Below are 16,725 nucleotides of genomic sequence, written 5' to 3'. Positions count from 1 at the left end.
TCCCCAGTACTGCGGGATTATAAAGGATTATCCAATCTGATTTTAATTTATCGTTAGATGTCTCCTAGCAACCACATTAGCATTAAAAATAAATGATAAGCAACGATGCAGTGGATTCTACATTAGTGTTGTAGCTGTGCTACGACCATGGCTACGACTGGTGTGTGTGGTTTTGCCCCTGATCAGCTGTTTTGAAGAGGATGATGACGTGTTTCCGCTCTCACACCCGACATTACAACAACAAGGCAGGCTAGCGCAGAGGCGCTCGGGCGAAGAGAGGCGACGGCACCACCAGACCAAACAGGTATAAGACGAGACACTTCCGAAGACCTAACCCGGTTTAGTTTCATGTAATTAGTGCGTTGAATGTGTTGTCACCACCGAGGCGTCGTGTCAGCCCGAACCAGTTCCCAGCGAACCCCAGCGAAGCTAACGTTAGCCGACGAGCTAACTCCGCTAGCCTGGCTTTATGACAAGGGTCAAAATATAAACAGAGCTGTCCGGGGTGAGCTGCCTTATAAAGCCTGCTCACACTATGTGTTACTCCGCCTGTGAACACGGAGCCTGCGCTGGTAAACGGAGTAGTTAGCTAAGTTAGCTGTGAATCCCCCGGCTCAGCTTGACTCCGGCTCATTTACACTAAGTTAGTTATCATGACACTTTACTGTAAGCAACAGGGCAGGTGTGAACCCCTCCCTCCACCTTTACTTTCCGTTTCGATGCCCATCAAACAGAATTCATAATAATAAGATAACGTACATATTAGATTGACATCCTGTCACAGTCAAGAGCCCAAACAGATGTTCTTACTGCTTTAAAACCCAAATACATTATTTTTACCACAGCATAAGACTGGAAGACATGGCAAATCATCCAGTGTTTGATATAATAATATCTCAGAGCCATTTTAAAGGAATTTTTATAATGGTGATCATTTCTGAACTTCCTAAATTCAAGTTTTTAAACAGATTTCTATATCGTATCAATATAAGACTGAAAGAGCAAAGAGACTCAGATTCTTCCTCTTCTCTTTTCTACAGAAATCCAGGAGCAGCCATCATCACACAAGAATCGCCTCACTACATTATACTGGGAACCACAAACAGATCTACCAGATGCAGCAGATGTTATAGAGGGGGAACGTCAAGTCCTCCACTTGTAGTACGGCAGGGACTGTTTCTGTTTAGTCCAGAATGGAGAGGATTTGAGGAAGTTTTCCCCTCAGGTGAGTCCTGAGTCGTGACACTACGCTCTCCTGAGCCCAGGTTCTTAAGAGCCAACCCTGCTAGTAATATGAGCCATGGACTCTGGGGCAGTTGATAGTCCTGTAACCCTGGTCATCAAGGCCCCCAACCAGAAGTATGAAGACCAGACCATTAACTGTTTCCTCAACTGGACCGTAGAGAAGCTGAAGAGTCACATCTCCATCGTGTACCCCAGCAAGCCGGTAAACATCTCTCATTTATGTTTTCTCTTGTTGCTCCACTTGGATTGATTTTGTTTAAAATGGCTTATAGACAAGGAGGATTTCTCATGATGATGTGTTTGGGCCTTTGGTTGAAGTTTATCAAAAGACATAAGCAGCCAAAACTAAAATTATTTTAATTATCGATTCATTTTCCAATTTATTTATAATTCTCATACTCAACAAGATAGAATGAGTAAATATTGATCGGACCGGTTTTTCTTTAATAATAATCATATAAACTACTAATTGATCATTTGGATGTCTGGTGACTGGTAAACAGAAACCTGTCAGTGATATTCTGTCTATGAAACTAAATGTCTTCACTTGGGACTCAGCAGTAACCATGGCATTCAGGAAACAATGCAGTGAAAAAGCATGAAGACTAAATCCAACTGACACAGTGAATAGTTATTTGTTGAGCAGAGCCTAGTGGTCCCCTGTAGGGCTGGTATGTGGCTTAGTGTTTTTTAAATGTCAGTTATAGTTAATTACCTGCTGTACTCCTGCAGCACGATCCAAAGTGAGCTCAGTATGTTTCAAACAATCATATGACTGAATACCTCACACGCGCTGTGCAACGACTCTTTTGAGGTCATGAACAGGTGCACTGTGTTGGTTTCTACACAGTGGAGCACCTGCATGCTGCTCCCACGTCTGGTAAAATACTTTTTTTTGGTGTTTAGTGGATAGATAATGCTGCATTTCCAAAGATAAGGCCTTCAGATGCTTGGGGACACAATAGTCGATGTGTGTCTGTACCTCACAACATTTTGTCACTATAAAAAAACAGGCCACAGATATGAAGAGAGATAGTAGCTGCGTTTCCATTGCAGGTTTTCGCAAAATAGACAATTCCTAATTGCAGGTGTTTCCATTGAAAGGTGTTTTGCAATTGAACCGTAATTCTCATGAAGTCAAGTCTTGCACCTGTAACAGAAGGAACTATTGTTTGGTTATTCAAGCAGACTTGTTATTGTGTGACACTGCCTGAGTTACCAGACTAGTTGAATGATTCGACCTCATGCCAAAGTTTTATTAAAATAACCCGGTTGGGTGGAAACGGTACATGAGACGGCACGACAGCCAGAAGAGAAAGGGAGAGAGAAGGGAAACAGAAAAACATTACCAACAGGATCAGATCTGATCAGACCTTGTAAATGCATTCCATTACACTTTTGCGATACACTCTTATATCAACACGTCTGAAAAAACACCTCATGAGAGCGTTAAAGTGTTTTGCCGATATTTGAGAGGATTTTCGAAATGTAGGACTTTCCACTACCAGGTTTGCTGCAACTAAACTGCGTTTCCATACGCTTAGAATGAGCCTTTCATATCCACATAGGAGCTGTGTGAGGACGCATTTGAAGGTCGATTACGTCACAGCGTCACGACGAGGCCTCTCCCAGTTCCAAGGCTCCTCCAAATGTGGCCGACACATCCGGCCTTCTCCTGCCTGTCCTAGGAAGACACACATATCCTTCTTGGCCTCTCATGTCCCAAGATTCTTTGCGTGCTGTTAATTATTAGCCACCTAGCATGCTAGCTATGGGAATGTTGAGGCGGCTCTGTGCTGTAGCCATGGTAGCCCCACTTTGCAGCCGGCTTGAAGGCTGTATAGCCCGAAGCGAGGAGCTGAGAAGCCGATGGAAGGGTAAAAAAGCCAGGACTTTAAAATGTCTGACATTAGGATGTTGATTACGTTCGGACGCAATGAAGAATTGCTCCGAAGGCTAGACCCTCCCACTGACTAACGGTTGACATGGCCGTTGGAGGTTGGAAGCCGTTGCCTTATGTAATATACATTATGTAATAACGCCGCATTATATAATAATGTAATACATTTTGTAATAAGTTGTTACTTTTTGTTATAATTCGGTGCATTATGTAACAATTTATTACAAAATGCTGCAATATTGTGTTCAAGAATTTTATAACAAAATGTGACGTTATTACATCATGAGGTGAAAATGTATTATTATTTTTATTTAACCCAACACAGACAAATCAAATACTGGCTTTAAGGGGCTGGGGGTTGCATATGTTTAACTTTCAGGCCAACATAGGTTACAGAGGTAGAGATGTGGAGATGCCATTAAATTCCACTCACTGGCCCTTTAAAACCTATAAAAGAAGCAAATGTTATAAGAACCAACACATCAATAGTCTTTGCATTGTCACTTTGAACCAGGGGACAGCTTCTAACAGTTTCTGTGACTCTGGTTGTCAGTTTTCTATTGTGGTCAAGTGTCCCTCCTCCACTGAGGAGAAGTGAAAGCTCTGTGACGTACAGAGAATATGTTTGTACACACAGAAAATGCCTTTAGCTTCTAATCGAGTCCTGCTATCTAATCTAATTTAATCTTTGTCTCAAGGTGCCTGGTTACTTTACATGTAAACTCCATTGCCTGCTCTGATAACCTGAGCTAAAACCTTAGTGTGTTTATCTGAAAGGCTCATGTTTCTGCTGTATGAAACACGAGCCTTTCACTGTGGGCCCGTCAGCCTGGCTCTGTATCCTCAAAACAAAGCTGTTGTTGTCGCCACACAAAACACCAGTTGAGAAACTAGTTTTACCGTCTTGTCCATTTTGACGCTGTTGATTTCGATTTGTATCCTGTACACTGAGTTCACCCAGTTGTTACTCAACTGACTCAACTAGATATCCAAGTTTACATTTTAAGATCTGAGGTAAAAAAACAAAAAATCCTTTCCTCTGAAACCTCTCGAAGAATGTTTGAGGGTTAATTTTAGCTCTGAGAGCCAGATTTGCTCCGGGTCCTCGGCAGTATCACTTCCACCCCAGTCAGTGTTACAGTTTATGTCCGAGGAAGAGCCACAACATTTCAGGTCAGGTCGGTATTTTTATCGCTTGACCCTTTTAACTGTGCAGAAAAGACTGAGAGAGATAGTTGGTTCCTGTTGCTGTTAGTGTTTTGCAATAAGCAAATAAAGACACATGATTCTGTTTTTGTGTTAAAGCTGTCTAAAGACCAGCGGCTGGTGTACTCAGGACGACTCCTTCAGGACCACCTGCAGCTCAGAGATGTGCTCAGAAAGGTGAGGCCCGACTGCACTGCTTGTTGTGTGTCTTAATATTTTGTATTCATATCCACCTTTTTCCGAACGTCATAAACGAAAGCCAGTTTTGCTCTTCCGGTGGAATTTTATGTTTACGTTTCCATGGTTTCGGTAGTTGTGGTAAATGCATGGATCTTTTTTTTTTTTTTTCAATAAAAATCTGTAAATCATGCATGGATCATCACACCAGCTTTTAACAATGGATATCACACAAATTGACATCCGTGTTAAAAGCCAGCGTTAATAGATCTATGCATTTAGCCTACCGCAACTATGACAACGACTGAAAACCATGGAAACGTAAATGTACAATTCCACCGGAAATGCAAAACTTGCTTCCGGTTTTGACCATAGATGTTCAGAAACTTGTGGATAAATAATTGAGTTGGGGAACACTGTTAATTGACTCTCTCATCTGATTGCCCTAGCTGCCTTAGTGAAATATAATTAGTTAGCTTGTGAATGTAGTGTAGGTGTTGATGCTCTGTATGGTTATTTCTTATCAACTTTGATTTATTTGAATTTGTTCAAGCCATGAGCTTGTCACAGTAAAATAGTGTTAATCTGAGTGTGATGTCACATTATTTACTACATTATTTATTTATTTATTTATTTATCAACTGAGGGAAGGAAAGAAGATGGAAGGAAGGAGGGGAGGGATGTGGAAAGCAAAGAAGGAAGGGAGGGATGGAGAAAGCACAGAAGGGGAGAGAAAGGAAGGAAAGAACTGAGAAAGCAGGGAAGGAAGAAAGCAAAAGGGGGGGGGTGGGAAGAAAGAAGGAAGGAAGGGATGAAGGAATGGAGGAAGGAAGGAAGGAAGGAAGGAAGGAAGGAAGGAAGGAAGGAAGGAAGGAAGGAAGGAAGGAAGGAAGGAAGGAAGGGGGAAATAAAGGAAGGAAGGAAAGACAGAGTCGTACCCATGCAGCTGCTGAGTCCTCTAATGACTTGTCAAGCCACAGTTGTTCAGACTGTGTGTGTGTGTGTGTGTGTGTGTGTGTGTGTGTGTGTGTGTGTGTGTGTGTGTGTGTGTGTGTGTGTGTGTGTGTAGTGAAACATGCTGCCTGGGAAACAACAGCTGATCTGATGTGTTTCTGCCAACAAAGGCCGAGCTTTGTGTCGGGGTTCTGGTCAGTTCTACACTAATCCCCCCATTTTTTCTCCCTCTCCCTCTCCCTCTCCCTCTCTGTCTCTCTCTCTCTATCTATTTCCTGTTTTGTCTCTGTTCTGTTGCTGTCTTCACCACCTTCCCCTCCTCCTCCTCCTGTTCCTCCCACACCTCTGTCTCTCGTCCTGAACTTGCCGACCCTGCAGCAGGATGAATACCACATGATGCATCTAGTGTGCGCCTCTCACAGCCCCCCCGGCTCGCCCACGCCTCGCAGCCCCTCCATGGCCAACTCCAGCTCTTCATCCTCTGACTCCAGCGTGAGTAGCCTTCTCCCTCTTCCTCCTCGTGTAGGCCTCAAAAACAAACAAAAGTGTGCCTGCAGCTCTGTTGTTTGGAGCCCAGGCTCATTACAGGAAACACATGCACTGAACTGTTAAAGGGATAGTTTACCATTTTGGCAAATTGGCCCATTGCCATAATCCCTATAGTTAGAGTTAGAGTAGGTTCGTTACCTTTAATTGTCGGTGCAAGCTATTTTTAGAACGGCGGAGCAGAGCTGCGAGCTGCTCAGAGCTACGCTACAGAGGCTAATGGGATTTCTTGGTTTCCCTCATCAAACTCATCAAATACACAATCCAACAACTCCAAAACGCTCTGGTGGACAAGTTGTGACCTGCACATTCACCACGCTATGAGATAATAACGGAACGTTACGAGACAGAGCTGTTTTAGAGGCAAATTCATGCAAAACCGCTGATGCATGTGCCTGTCGAGGGTTTTCTATTTGCCTCTAAAACAACTCTGTCTCGTAACGTTCCGTTATTATCTCATAACGTGGTGAATGTGCAGGTCACAACTTGTCCACCAGAGCGTTTTGGAGTTGTTGGATTGTGTATTTGATGAGTTTGATGAGGGAAACCAAGAAATTCCAGCTCTGAGCAGGACGCAGCTCTGCTCCGCCATTCTGAAAATAGCTTGCACCGACAATTAAAGGTAACGAACCTACTCCTAAAACTAGTTGGATTATGGCAATGGGCTCCGTCAAACACTGATGGGAGTTGCTGAGCCATGATGACTCCCACTTGTTTGCAGCATGAGCAGCTTCATCTTAAACCCCTGAAGATTACAAGATGACTGTGAGCTCCAAACAGTGTCTTATGGTTGGTTGTTGTGTTTTCAGAGTCCAGACAGCGCAGGCTCCGCCTCCCCCGCCACCACGCCAAATCAGGACCCTCAGTCAGCCCCTTCCTCCTCCTCTGTCCCCGGTAGTTATGATGGGCTGAGGTACCGCGGTGGCTTTCCCCCCTACAACCCTGACAGCCCGCCTGGTGTCCCGCAGTGGTAAGAAGACTCAGCTTTCATTGATAGATGATGATAGATTGAAAGATGGAACTCAGATGAACCAGGACTGATGAGAACCTTTCCCTAAATCAAACCATGTTAGAATTTAGAAAATCCTTATATTGTGTTATTGTAAATCTGTACTGGTTCGACAGTGAAACTAATTTAAATTTTGCCTACTTTACTAAGTTGTTTCAATTTCATTTACCACACACACATGCTACTCCAATATCTTTTTGATGTTGTGGTTTTTAAAACAAACAGGAAATGTAATGTAAGGTAATCCAAGGCAACAGAAGCTGGTGATGTTCAGTTTGAGTTGAGACTGTTAACAGGTTTGAAGACTGCAGTAGGGCTGCAACTAACAATTATTTTTATTATCGATTAATCTGTTGATTATTTAAACGATTAATCGATTTGTTGTTTGGTCAATAAAAGGTTAAACACTCACAGAGATACTGAGATAGTGTATTTAGAAAGGCAGAGGGCGGATGTTGTCGTGGTTAATGTGTGTGTTTTGTGTGTCTGTGTCTCCAGGCCAGGAGGGGCCCAGGTTCCTTTACAAGGCGGTCTCCCTGCCAACGTACCCCCCCACCCCATGTACATGCCAATGCAGATGCTGTGGTGGCAGCAGATGTACGCACGCCATTACTACATGCAATAGTAAGTCTGTCTGTCTCTCTCTCTGCATACACACACACACTGTGTATGTGTATGTGTATATACTGTATTTAAGGTATGCAAATTTAAAGGTGTTAATGCCACTGATTCCCTTTTATTTCAGTGTATAAATGTTATTTCTTTTTTATACCAAGTATGTCTTTTAGCGGATAAAAAGACAAGTTTATAAAGAATCGACAGCTTCCTGACTGGATTCACTTAAAGGAGAAATCCAGTCATTTTTGACCCCTAAATCGTTGTCCTGATGGTCACCCAAAAAACGTTACTAAAATTGATGCAGGCAAACCGGAGTTACACCATGGCTACCCGGTGCTAGGGATAGCGACAACGCTAACCTATGGGGGCAATTCTTTCAACCACAACAAACAATCAAATATCTATGGTACATGACTGGAATCCTTAGAGACACACCACTGAACTTATAAAGTGTACAGTATAAACCGGTATAAACAGTATAAACTTTGTGTTTTTGCATGTTATCACTCACCTCAGACAGCCAAACTCTGAAACATCCTGGAAAGACATTACTATCCGATCACAGAGCGCCTGCTCTCCCCGCCACAGAAACAAACACTTTTTCCGTGTTGTGATGATTTCTTTACAAAAATAAACGGTGGAGCAGTGCAGTGGTAATGTCCAAAATATCTCTGACCGTTTATTTTTGTAAAGAAATCATCCAAAGAAATTAAATAATACAAATTCATAATAGTAAAGACAATACGCAATGATTAATTATACAGTTGGTATGTCAAAACTAGATAAACACAGATCCCAACACCTTCTAAATTCTACTACTACTATTCATTAATCTGCCACCTGCCATGGCCTGTGTCAGGACCCCATCAGAAAAAACTGCTTGCCACCCCTCCACTTGACTGGGCTTAACAAATAAATAAGCCAGAGGATCGTGATCTCAATTCTAAGCAAAAAAAAAAAATGTCAGTGACATTTTCCCAATAATCGTGCAGCTCTAGTTCCTTCCTTGGACCAACTTCTGATAGATCCTGACCACTGCAGACCGGGAACAGCCCACAAGAGCTGCAGCTTTCAAATCAATCGGATCAAATCCTTACACTGAACATTTTCCTGCTTCTATCACATCAACTATGAGGACAACATATTCACTTGCTGCCTCATATATTCCACCCACTAACACAGTGGTTCTCAACGTGGGGTCCGGGGACCCCTAGGGGTCCTTGAGAGATTTGAAGGGGGTCCCTGATTTTTTTTTTTATTTAACCACTTTTTCTAGATTTTTTTTTTTTTTTAGAAATTTTACCACTTTTTTCTAGAAGATTTTTACTTTTTTTATTTTTATTTTGAACATTTTTTACGAGAACTTTCACCACTTTTTTGGGGGAGAAAATGTTTCCTTTTTTTTTGAGAATTTTTACCACTTCTTCCTAGAAATGTTTAAATGTTTTTGGGGAAATTGGACCACTAAATTTGGTCCAATGGGGGTCCGTGGTCTAATTTGTGTCAATTTAGGGGTCCGTGAAGGTTGAGAACCACTGCACTAACAGGAGCCATGATGAAGTGTTATTCACTGTTATTCACCTCATCTCTCAGTGGTTATAATGTTTTGTCTGATTGGTGGACACACTAATGCAACGATATGTAGAACTAGCTTCCTCCTGTTGTGTTGTGTTTATCAGAAGAACATGTCAACACTGTGCTTTCTTCCTAACCCTCCTCTCAGCCAAGCAGCAGTAGCAGCCTCTCAGCCTCCCAGCGACCCCGCCCCCCCCTCCCCCTCGCCGGGCCCCCTTCAGCCCCCTCCGCCCAACGAGGCCGTGCAGCCCCCGCTGGGGCCCAACCCGGCCCCCAACCCTTTACCGGAGAACCAGCCGGCCAACCCCAACATCCAGATGAACGCGCAGGGCGGGGCGGTGCTGAACGACGACGAGCTGAACCGCGATTGGCTGGATTGGCTGTACACGGTGTCCCGCGCCGGCGTCCTGCTCAGCATCGTCTACTTCTACTCCTCCTTCAGTCGCTTCGTCATGGTGGTCGGCGCCATGCTTCTTGTCTACCTGTAGGTCAATGTTTGTCTCTGTACATGTGAGCATTAAAGGGATAGTTCAACATTTTGGCAAATTCGCCCATTACCATAATCGCTATAGTCATAGCAGTCGGTTCATTACCTCTAATTGTCGGTGCAAGCTGTTTTTCGATCAGCGGGGCAGAGATACGAGCTGCTCAGAGCTACGCTATGGAGGCATATGGTATTTCTGGCTTTCCCTTATCAAATACACAATCCAACAACTCCAAAACGCTCTGGTGGACAAGTTGTGACCTGCACATTCACCACGCTATGAGATATAATGGAACGTTGCGAGACAGAGTTGTTTTCGAGGCAGATGCGTAGCTGGAACTACATTCCAAGTATTCAAGTAGTAGGAGTATTTGCTTCGTGTGTCGTAATGTTACATATTTATACATTATTATCTCATAGCGTGGTGAATGTGCAGGTCACAACCTGTCCACCAGAGCATTTTGGAGTTGTTGGATTGTGTATTTGATGAGTTTGAGTTCTAAAAACAGCTTGCACCGACAATTAAAGGTAACAAGCCTACTGCTATGACTATAGGGATTATGGCAGTGGGCGAATTTGCCAAAATGTTGAACTATCCCTTCAAATGTAAACCTTCAAACCCAGACCCATGAGTGTGTTTGTGTGTTTGTGTCTTCAGGCACCAGGCTGGTTGGTTTCCCTTCAGGCCGGAGCAGCAGAATCTCCGAGGAGAACGGGCTGGAGCTCCTCAGGAGGAAGCAGAGAGACATCAGGACATACAGGAAATGGTGAGCTGAATGCTGCCATGTCCCAACATCATAGTAGAATGAGTTTTTAAAATTGGTGCTATGTCCACATGGCATTATAAAAATATGTATCTATTCATATGAAAGTGCTATGGCTCACAACATGTCTCAGGCTGATATAATTCAATTATATACAAAAGCCACAAATGTTTTAATGCTTCCATCTACCACAGCAACACCCAATAAACTGACTCAGTCAATCAGTTAGTGATAAATCATAACACTGATTTGTATGTGTAGAATCTATAATTAGCTGTGATTTATTTTCCTCTGTTAAAGTGTTGTCTTTTCTCTGATGGAGATGTTTTAATATGCAAATGTGCCTTCACTGCAGTTTACATGCATCTCTTCAGAATACAGAACTGCCTTTTCCCCCAAAGCATCTATGTGCCACTATTTTTATCACTGAATGTCAAAAATGAATGTGAGAAAATATAAAGGAGAAGGTTTCAGTGTAGGATGAAGAGACAGGACGGTTTCATGATGTCATGCTGTTACAGTCAAAGGGGAGCGCTCACACAGAGCTAGAGCTTCGCAATACGGCCAGAAAATATAATCAGATTTTTTTTCACCCACACTCAATTTACAATTCAATTCCTCACCACCTGAGGAGCCAACTACAGAACACAAAGGACTCACTCAAATTAGACTCTGTAGTCTATATCTGGGCTCCACTGACTTAAACATGTTGATGATCTCAGCCTTTATAAACAGGTGTTATGTCTTTGATGTGAATCATCACCTCATCTGTAAGGTCTTTCCACTGGGACCTCCTCTTCTCCTCATACAGGACACTGTGGGAAATGGTCGTGCTAACGTGAGCTGCTTGTTAGCAGTAGTTTGAGGGCTGCACCTCACATATAGGGCTGTCATGACTCTGAATTTTTAGTTGATGAATAATTGCCATACAGTTCATTGTGATTAACAGTTTAATTGCCTGCTCGCTTGTCTGCTCGTCAAACTTTCGCAGTGTGTCTTTAAATGCTGGTTTTTCAACCGTATTAAATGGCTGCATTTCTTTGGTTACATACCACCTTAACTCTCTGTTAATGTGCATCTGGTACTGTCATGTTTAGACACTCATTCGGATGCTTCGGGGGTACAGTAGCTAATTGCTAGGACAGAACTGAAGCCGCGTCTGTTTTTTTAAAGTTTGGCCAATTGGGTGAGGTGGTGGATCCATAATGTGATGATGTCATTAAAAGAGGACCAGTCAAACTGCAAATGGTGGAAAACAACGGGGAAATAGTGATGGAGATATATGACACCGATGAATGGAAACAATTTAAACGATGATGCAAAATGATTACGGTCATCTCAAGTATTTTGCATTAGGCGATTAAGTAATAATTGTGACAGACCTACTAGGGCTGTCAACGAATATTCTAAATTCGAATATATATTCGAATATAAAAAAAAAACGAGATTCGGATGTGAAAATTAATATTCGAATATTAAATAAATAGTGGGGAAAAAACTGAGTGGGGAAAAAAAAACTAAATAAATAAGTGTGTGTGTGTGTGTGTGTGTGTGTGTGTGTGTGTGTGTGTGTGTGTGTGTGTGTGTGTGTGAGAGTGAGAGTGTGAGAGAGAGAGGAGGAGCAGAGGAAGAAGTGAGAGCTGTCAGATAAATTTGTGTTATGTTGTTGTAGTTAGGTCGGGTCGGACGCTACAATGTAAATAACAACATGTGCGTCAGACGCGAAATAGTCGCGGAGCGAAGCCAGTTTCCTTTCGGTGCCGTTAACCGATTGTGTCAGATGCGCCAGAGCGCGCACCTCTGTGCCAGGCTCGCGGTCTGCGGCGATTTGTGTTTACAGTAACAGAGCGCACGAGGGATTAATACACACATTCACATAGGCTACGCACACACGAGCTACCCACAGACACACAGCTGAGGTGCCCCTGAGGCACAGGCTCCTCCCACTCAGCTGCTGCCTCTGTTTGAGATGCTCAGTAAATGAGTCGTGATGCTGCACAGACAAAACCACCTTCAGACTGAGATGTTGGTCTCCTCACTGTTATTAGCTCAGGGAAAGTAACTAGTAACTATAATTCATTACTTTTTAAAAGTAACGTGCCCAACACTGGTCTGAATAGAGTAACTATAGAACCACAGAAGTTCAGGGTGGTGGCTCCATACTCTATTTACCTAAGTTTAAGTGAAACTTGGTTTTCATTTTCATCATCATCTTCAAGTATAAATTTGAAATGTTTAGGAAACCTCAGAAGTTGTCAGTAAAAACTTCTGATTAATTATTTGCACCAAAAATAAATATTTTTTTTCTTCAGGATGTCTTTAGAGTAAATGTTATCAAAATCAAAGTTTAGGGATTTTAGTGCTGAAAAACAAATAATAGTGTCTTGTCTTTGTTCATAGGAGCGTTTGATGGACGAGGGCGTGGAGGACGATGACAGTGGTGAAGAAGGGGGCGGGGGCCCTGAGGACCAGGCCCAGGCTGCTGCTGCTGCTCTCCCTGAGCCGAGCTTCTTCACCACGGCCTGGTCCTTCATCAGCACCTTCTTCACCTCACTCATCCCTGAGGGACGGCCCCAAGCAGCCAACTAGGTAGACCCCCCCTGCCCCCCCATACCTCTCCAAACCCCCTGTCCTCCTCCTGCCTCCATTTAATACTGTCCCAAATCCCCCAGACCGCCGGGCACAGCCGCTGCCACCGGGCTACAAACCTCCTCCATGCTGCCAACCAAGGAGCCGACGGCCCCGACGTCTAGAGCAGATGCTGTGTGAGCTGAGCAGGGGTTTAGGGGAATAAATGAACATTTAGAAAAAACAAATGTAACGCTGTGTTAATGAAGTAAATGCTTCAGCAGTGAAAGTTATTATTATTATTATTTTTTAATTTCATCGATCGTGTATTCATTGATTCGTGGTGATAGTGAGAGACGCTGGAGAGAGCTGTCTTCCATTTTAAGCAGTGAAGAGGTCATGAGTTTGAAACGTTTCAAATGAGGGATGTGAAAGAATCAGTAGGAACCGACTCCCTGGAACCACAGGGAGACGCGTGACATCATGAACCATGAAACCGCATCCCTAAAGACATTCTTATGTATGCACTCTGCGTGCATACTGACATTGCAGCTACTGAAGCACATTGTTTTCCCACTTTGTGTATTTACACATGTAAGTATATGCATCTTTAATTCCTGAATATATGCTTTTTTGAATAAAAATCTTGCTGCAGTTGGACTTGCTGGCGTCTTTCCTCCTGTGCTGTGCTCTGAAGTTTTCCTGAGGTCCTGCAGGTGGCGACATTCACACACAGGTTACACTGACGGAGGAGAGGGGAGGGACGCATGGAACTTTCTCCTCTGTAATACCGTAGATGTCAATATATTTTAAAGGTAAAAGGTATGTCATATATTCACAAATTCCATTATATTCTAATTGTTTATCACATACCACAGACTCTTACTGCAACTTCTTACCATACTGACTCCCCTCCAGACAGATAGACAATTAGATATATGAATAGAAAGATAGATACTTCATTTATCTCTAAGGGGGGATTCATAATACCACCAGAGAAATAAAAGAAAATGCCTTCCATGTTTTGTTATTTTAAATTGACAGTAGATATTCACGTATATTCATGCTATCTACGTTTATAGTTGTGGTTCTTGTACGAAGAAACAAGTTAATTTCAACATTTTCTTATTTCCGTATTTATTCTGTTGTCTCTTATTTAAAAAAAGAAAAGAAAAAAGTTTCTAATACTGAGCCCATGACTTTATTTGTACACAGAGGGCAGTTCTAGGGCACGGAGAGTATGTCAAGACACAAATTTGACACAACACGTGAGTTGAATTAAATGAATATGCTAAATTTTTAGATAAAGTATATAAGGTATCAAATATATACAAGGAAGCTTGTAGCATAATGGCAAAATGTGCACAGGAGATGAGTAACAATAAATAAATCTGAAAACAGCAGAGATAGATCTGAAATAAGACAGTTCAAGTGAATCTGATAATAAATGTACAGGGCCATGTAGCAGCAGATAAATGAATATTGTGGCAAATGATTAAATATATACAGCAGATGACAGAAATTATAGCAACAGATAAATAATTAAGCAGATGAATAAGTGACAAGACAAAAAGCTAATGACATCATACAAGTAAATGAACAGTCACAGGAGCAAATGGAAATGGTGATTAATCAAACTGAAGCAATGTAAATTACGATAAAGGTAAAAGATATAAAAGGAGAAGTAATCTCTAGGCAAAATAAAAATTAAGAGTGTTTGTTTAAACCCAGAAAACTGTGCCAGAACTTCCAGAGAATAAAAAAGTGTATGAGAAGAACCAAAAGATAACAACTTCACAGGCCGTCATAAAAACACAAGGTCAAAACCTTTCACATCACAGAGAAGTGCGGCTCTGGACTCCTACTAGAGATTAAATCCAGGAGGCTCTTGTTGCCCCTGAGAGCGAGGATGGGTATCTTTCTCAAGGGCAGCTCAGTCAGTGGTTAGGTGGGATGTGTTTAACTGACTTCACCCCCTGAGAAGGCTGGGTTTGTAAAGATCCTACTGTCTCTCAGCAAACCTCACACATCTCAGGAGGCAAAGTGTCCTTGAGCTCGGAGAGGAACTTCTAGAAAAGGCAGGATTGTGTCTGTGTTGGATGTTAGAGAGGTATATGGTAGAACCTTGTTTGTCCAGGGCAGGATAACGCTGCTCTGACACTATCCTCACAGATAGAGAGGTGAGCGGGGAAGCAGCTCAGACAGCGATGCACTTCAGAGAGTCCTCCAAAACCCCCTAATCAAATGACCATGGATTTTTGTGTAGTTGGTCGTAGAAGACCCAATTAATTATGCATGACAGCGGCTTGACGGCCATTTGATTTCGTTACGCGCGCCCCCTCCGAGCCGCCGATCCAATCAGGTTAGGATCCCCACCACCACTCTTACCTCCCTCCTTCCCCCTGGGGTGAGGGTAAGACTCCCCTTATCGGAGGAGAGAGATTTCTTTAAGAGGGTGTTTGGGGCCTTGTAGGACATTTCATCATCATAATAAGTCCTTGTTATGCAGCCAGCTCGGCCCTGTTTCCCTGCTATCAGACCTCGTTGTCTTTGCAGAGGCAGCAGTTGGGCTGGACACCTGCCACAGAGGAGGAGGAGGAGGCAGCAGATAGACTCAGGTTAATATGAGTAGAGGGAAGATGAAGAGGACAGATAGAGAGTGTGACACCTGTGAGGACGGGACGTTGATGCACCTGCTTTCAGAGAACGAGCCTGACTGAGCATGCGCAGTATGTAGAAACATGAGCTTTAGTAATAGTGTAGACCAGTGGTTCTCAAAGTGGGGCCCGGGGACCCCCAGGCGTCATTGCGAGGGTTCAAGGGGGTCCCCAACTTTTTCTCGAAATTTTACCACTTTTTTCCAGAAATATTACATTTATTTCCAGAAATTTCTCTAAATTTTTCAAAAAAATTACGCCATTGGTCATAATTTGAACATACATTGAGTAAAAAAAGTAACGTTATTCAATGTCAGAACAAATATTTGTGTATTTCTGGTGTTTGTTTCAAAGTCTTGTCCAATGGGGGTCCGTGGTCTAATTTGTATCAATTTGGGGGTCCTTGATGTAAAAAAGAGAACCACTGGTATAGACGATAGACTGACCTACCTCATCTTTACTGAATACTATCATTCTGTAGTAGGCTATTTGTGTATAGGGCAGAGGTCTTCAACAGGGGGTCTGTGACCCCTAGGGAGTCTTTGGAGGTACTGCAGTGGGGGCCGTAAGGTTTTTGGTTGAACAATTTTTTATATATTTTTTTGTTTCCACACTTTTAAAATAAAATGTCAATTGGAATAGCTTGTCTACATGATTATCGTGCAATTGACAGACAATGTTGATACTGGCATTGGCAGTTAATTAGGTGTGTTTATAAATGGCAGTGGCACAGCCCCTACTTATTTCTCCATCAATTTGGGGGTCCTTGGCCTGAAGAATCTTGAAGACATTATAGAGTTATAGGGGATAGAGTTGGGATCAGGGCTATGGTTAAAATGCGGCACTCTCATGGACCGTGGATTAAAAAAAACAAACAAACAATTTGGTAAATGGACTTGCACTTTTCCAGCGCTTTTCTAACCTCTTGGACTACTCAAAGCACTTTACACTGTATTTGTTGCATTCACCCTTTCACACACATTGATACAGCACTGGTCACAGACAGGCTTTGGAAGGTATCA

The 16,725-nt window shown here is 42.7% G+C and overlaps 1 protein-coding gene across 1 annotated transcript; it reads left to right on the top strand.

Moving 5' to 3' along the window:
• The first annotated feature begins 192 nt into the window (after positions 1-192).
• On the top strand, positions 193-13,706 carry herpud2 (HERPUD family member 2). Its single transcript, XM_083989787.1, has 10 exons — positions 193-304; positions 1,041-1,447; positions 4,451-4,528; positions 5,861-5,974; positions 6,838-6,998; positions 7,536-7,661; positions 9,379-9,714; positions 10,373-10,481; positions 12,879-13,067; positions 13,151-13,706. Exons 2-9 carry the CDS (start codon positions 1,301-1,303, stop codon positions 13,065-13,067), a joined length of 1,260 nt encoding a protein of 419 aa, XP_083845913.1. The 5' UTR covers positions 193-304; positions 1,041-1,300; the 3' UTR covers positions 13,151-13,706.
• The last annotated feature ends 3,019 nt before the right edge of the window (positions 13,707-16,725 follow it).

This window comes from Trachurus trachurus (genome assembly GCF_905171665.1).
Source record: "Trachurus trachurus genome assembly, chromosome: 16".
Classification (NCBI taxonomy): domain Eukaryota; kingdom Metazoa; phylum Chordata; class Actinopteri; order Carangiformes; family Carangidae; genus Trachurus; species Trachurus trachurus.
Note: the sequence above shows the minus strand (reverse complement) of the source record. Positions and strands in the feature narration are given on the sequence as shown.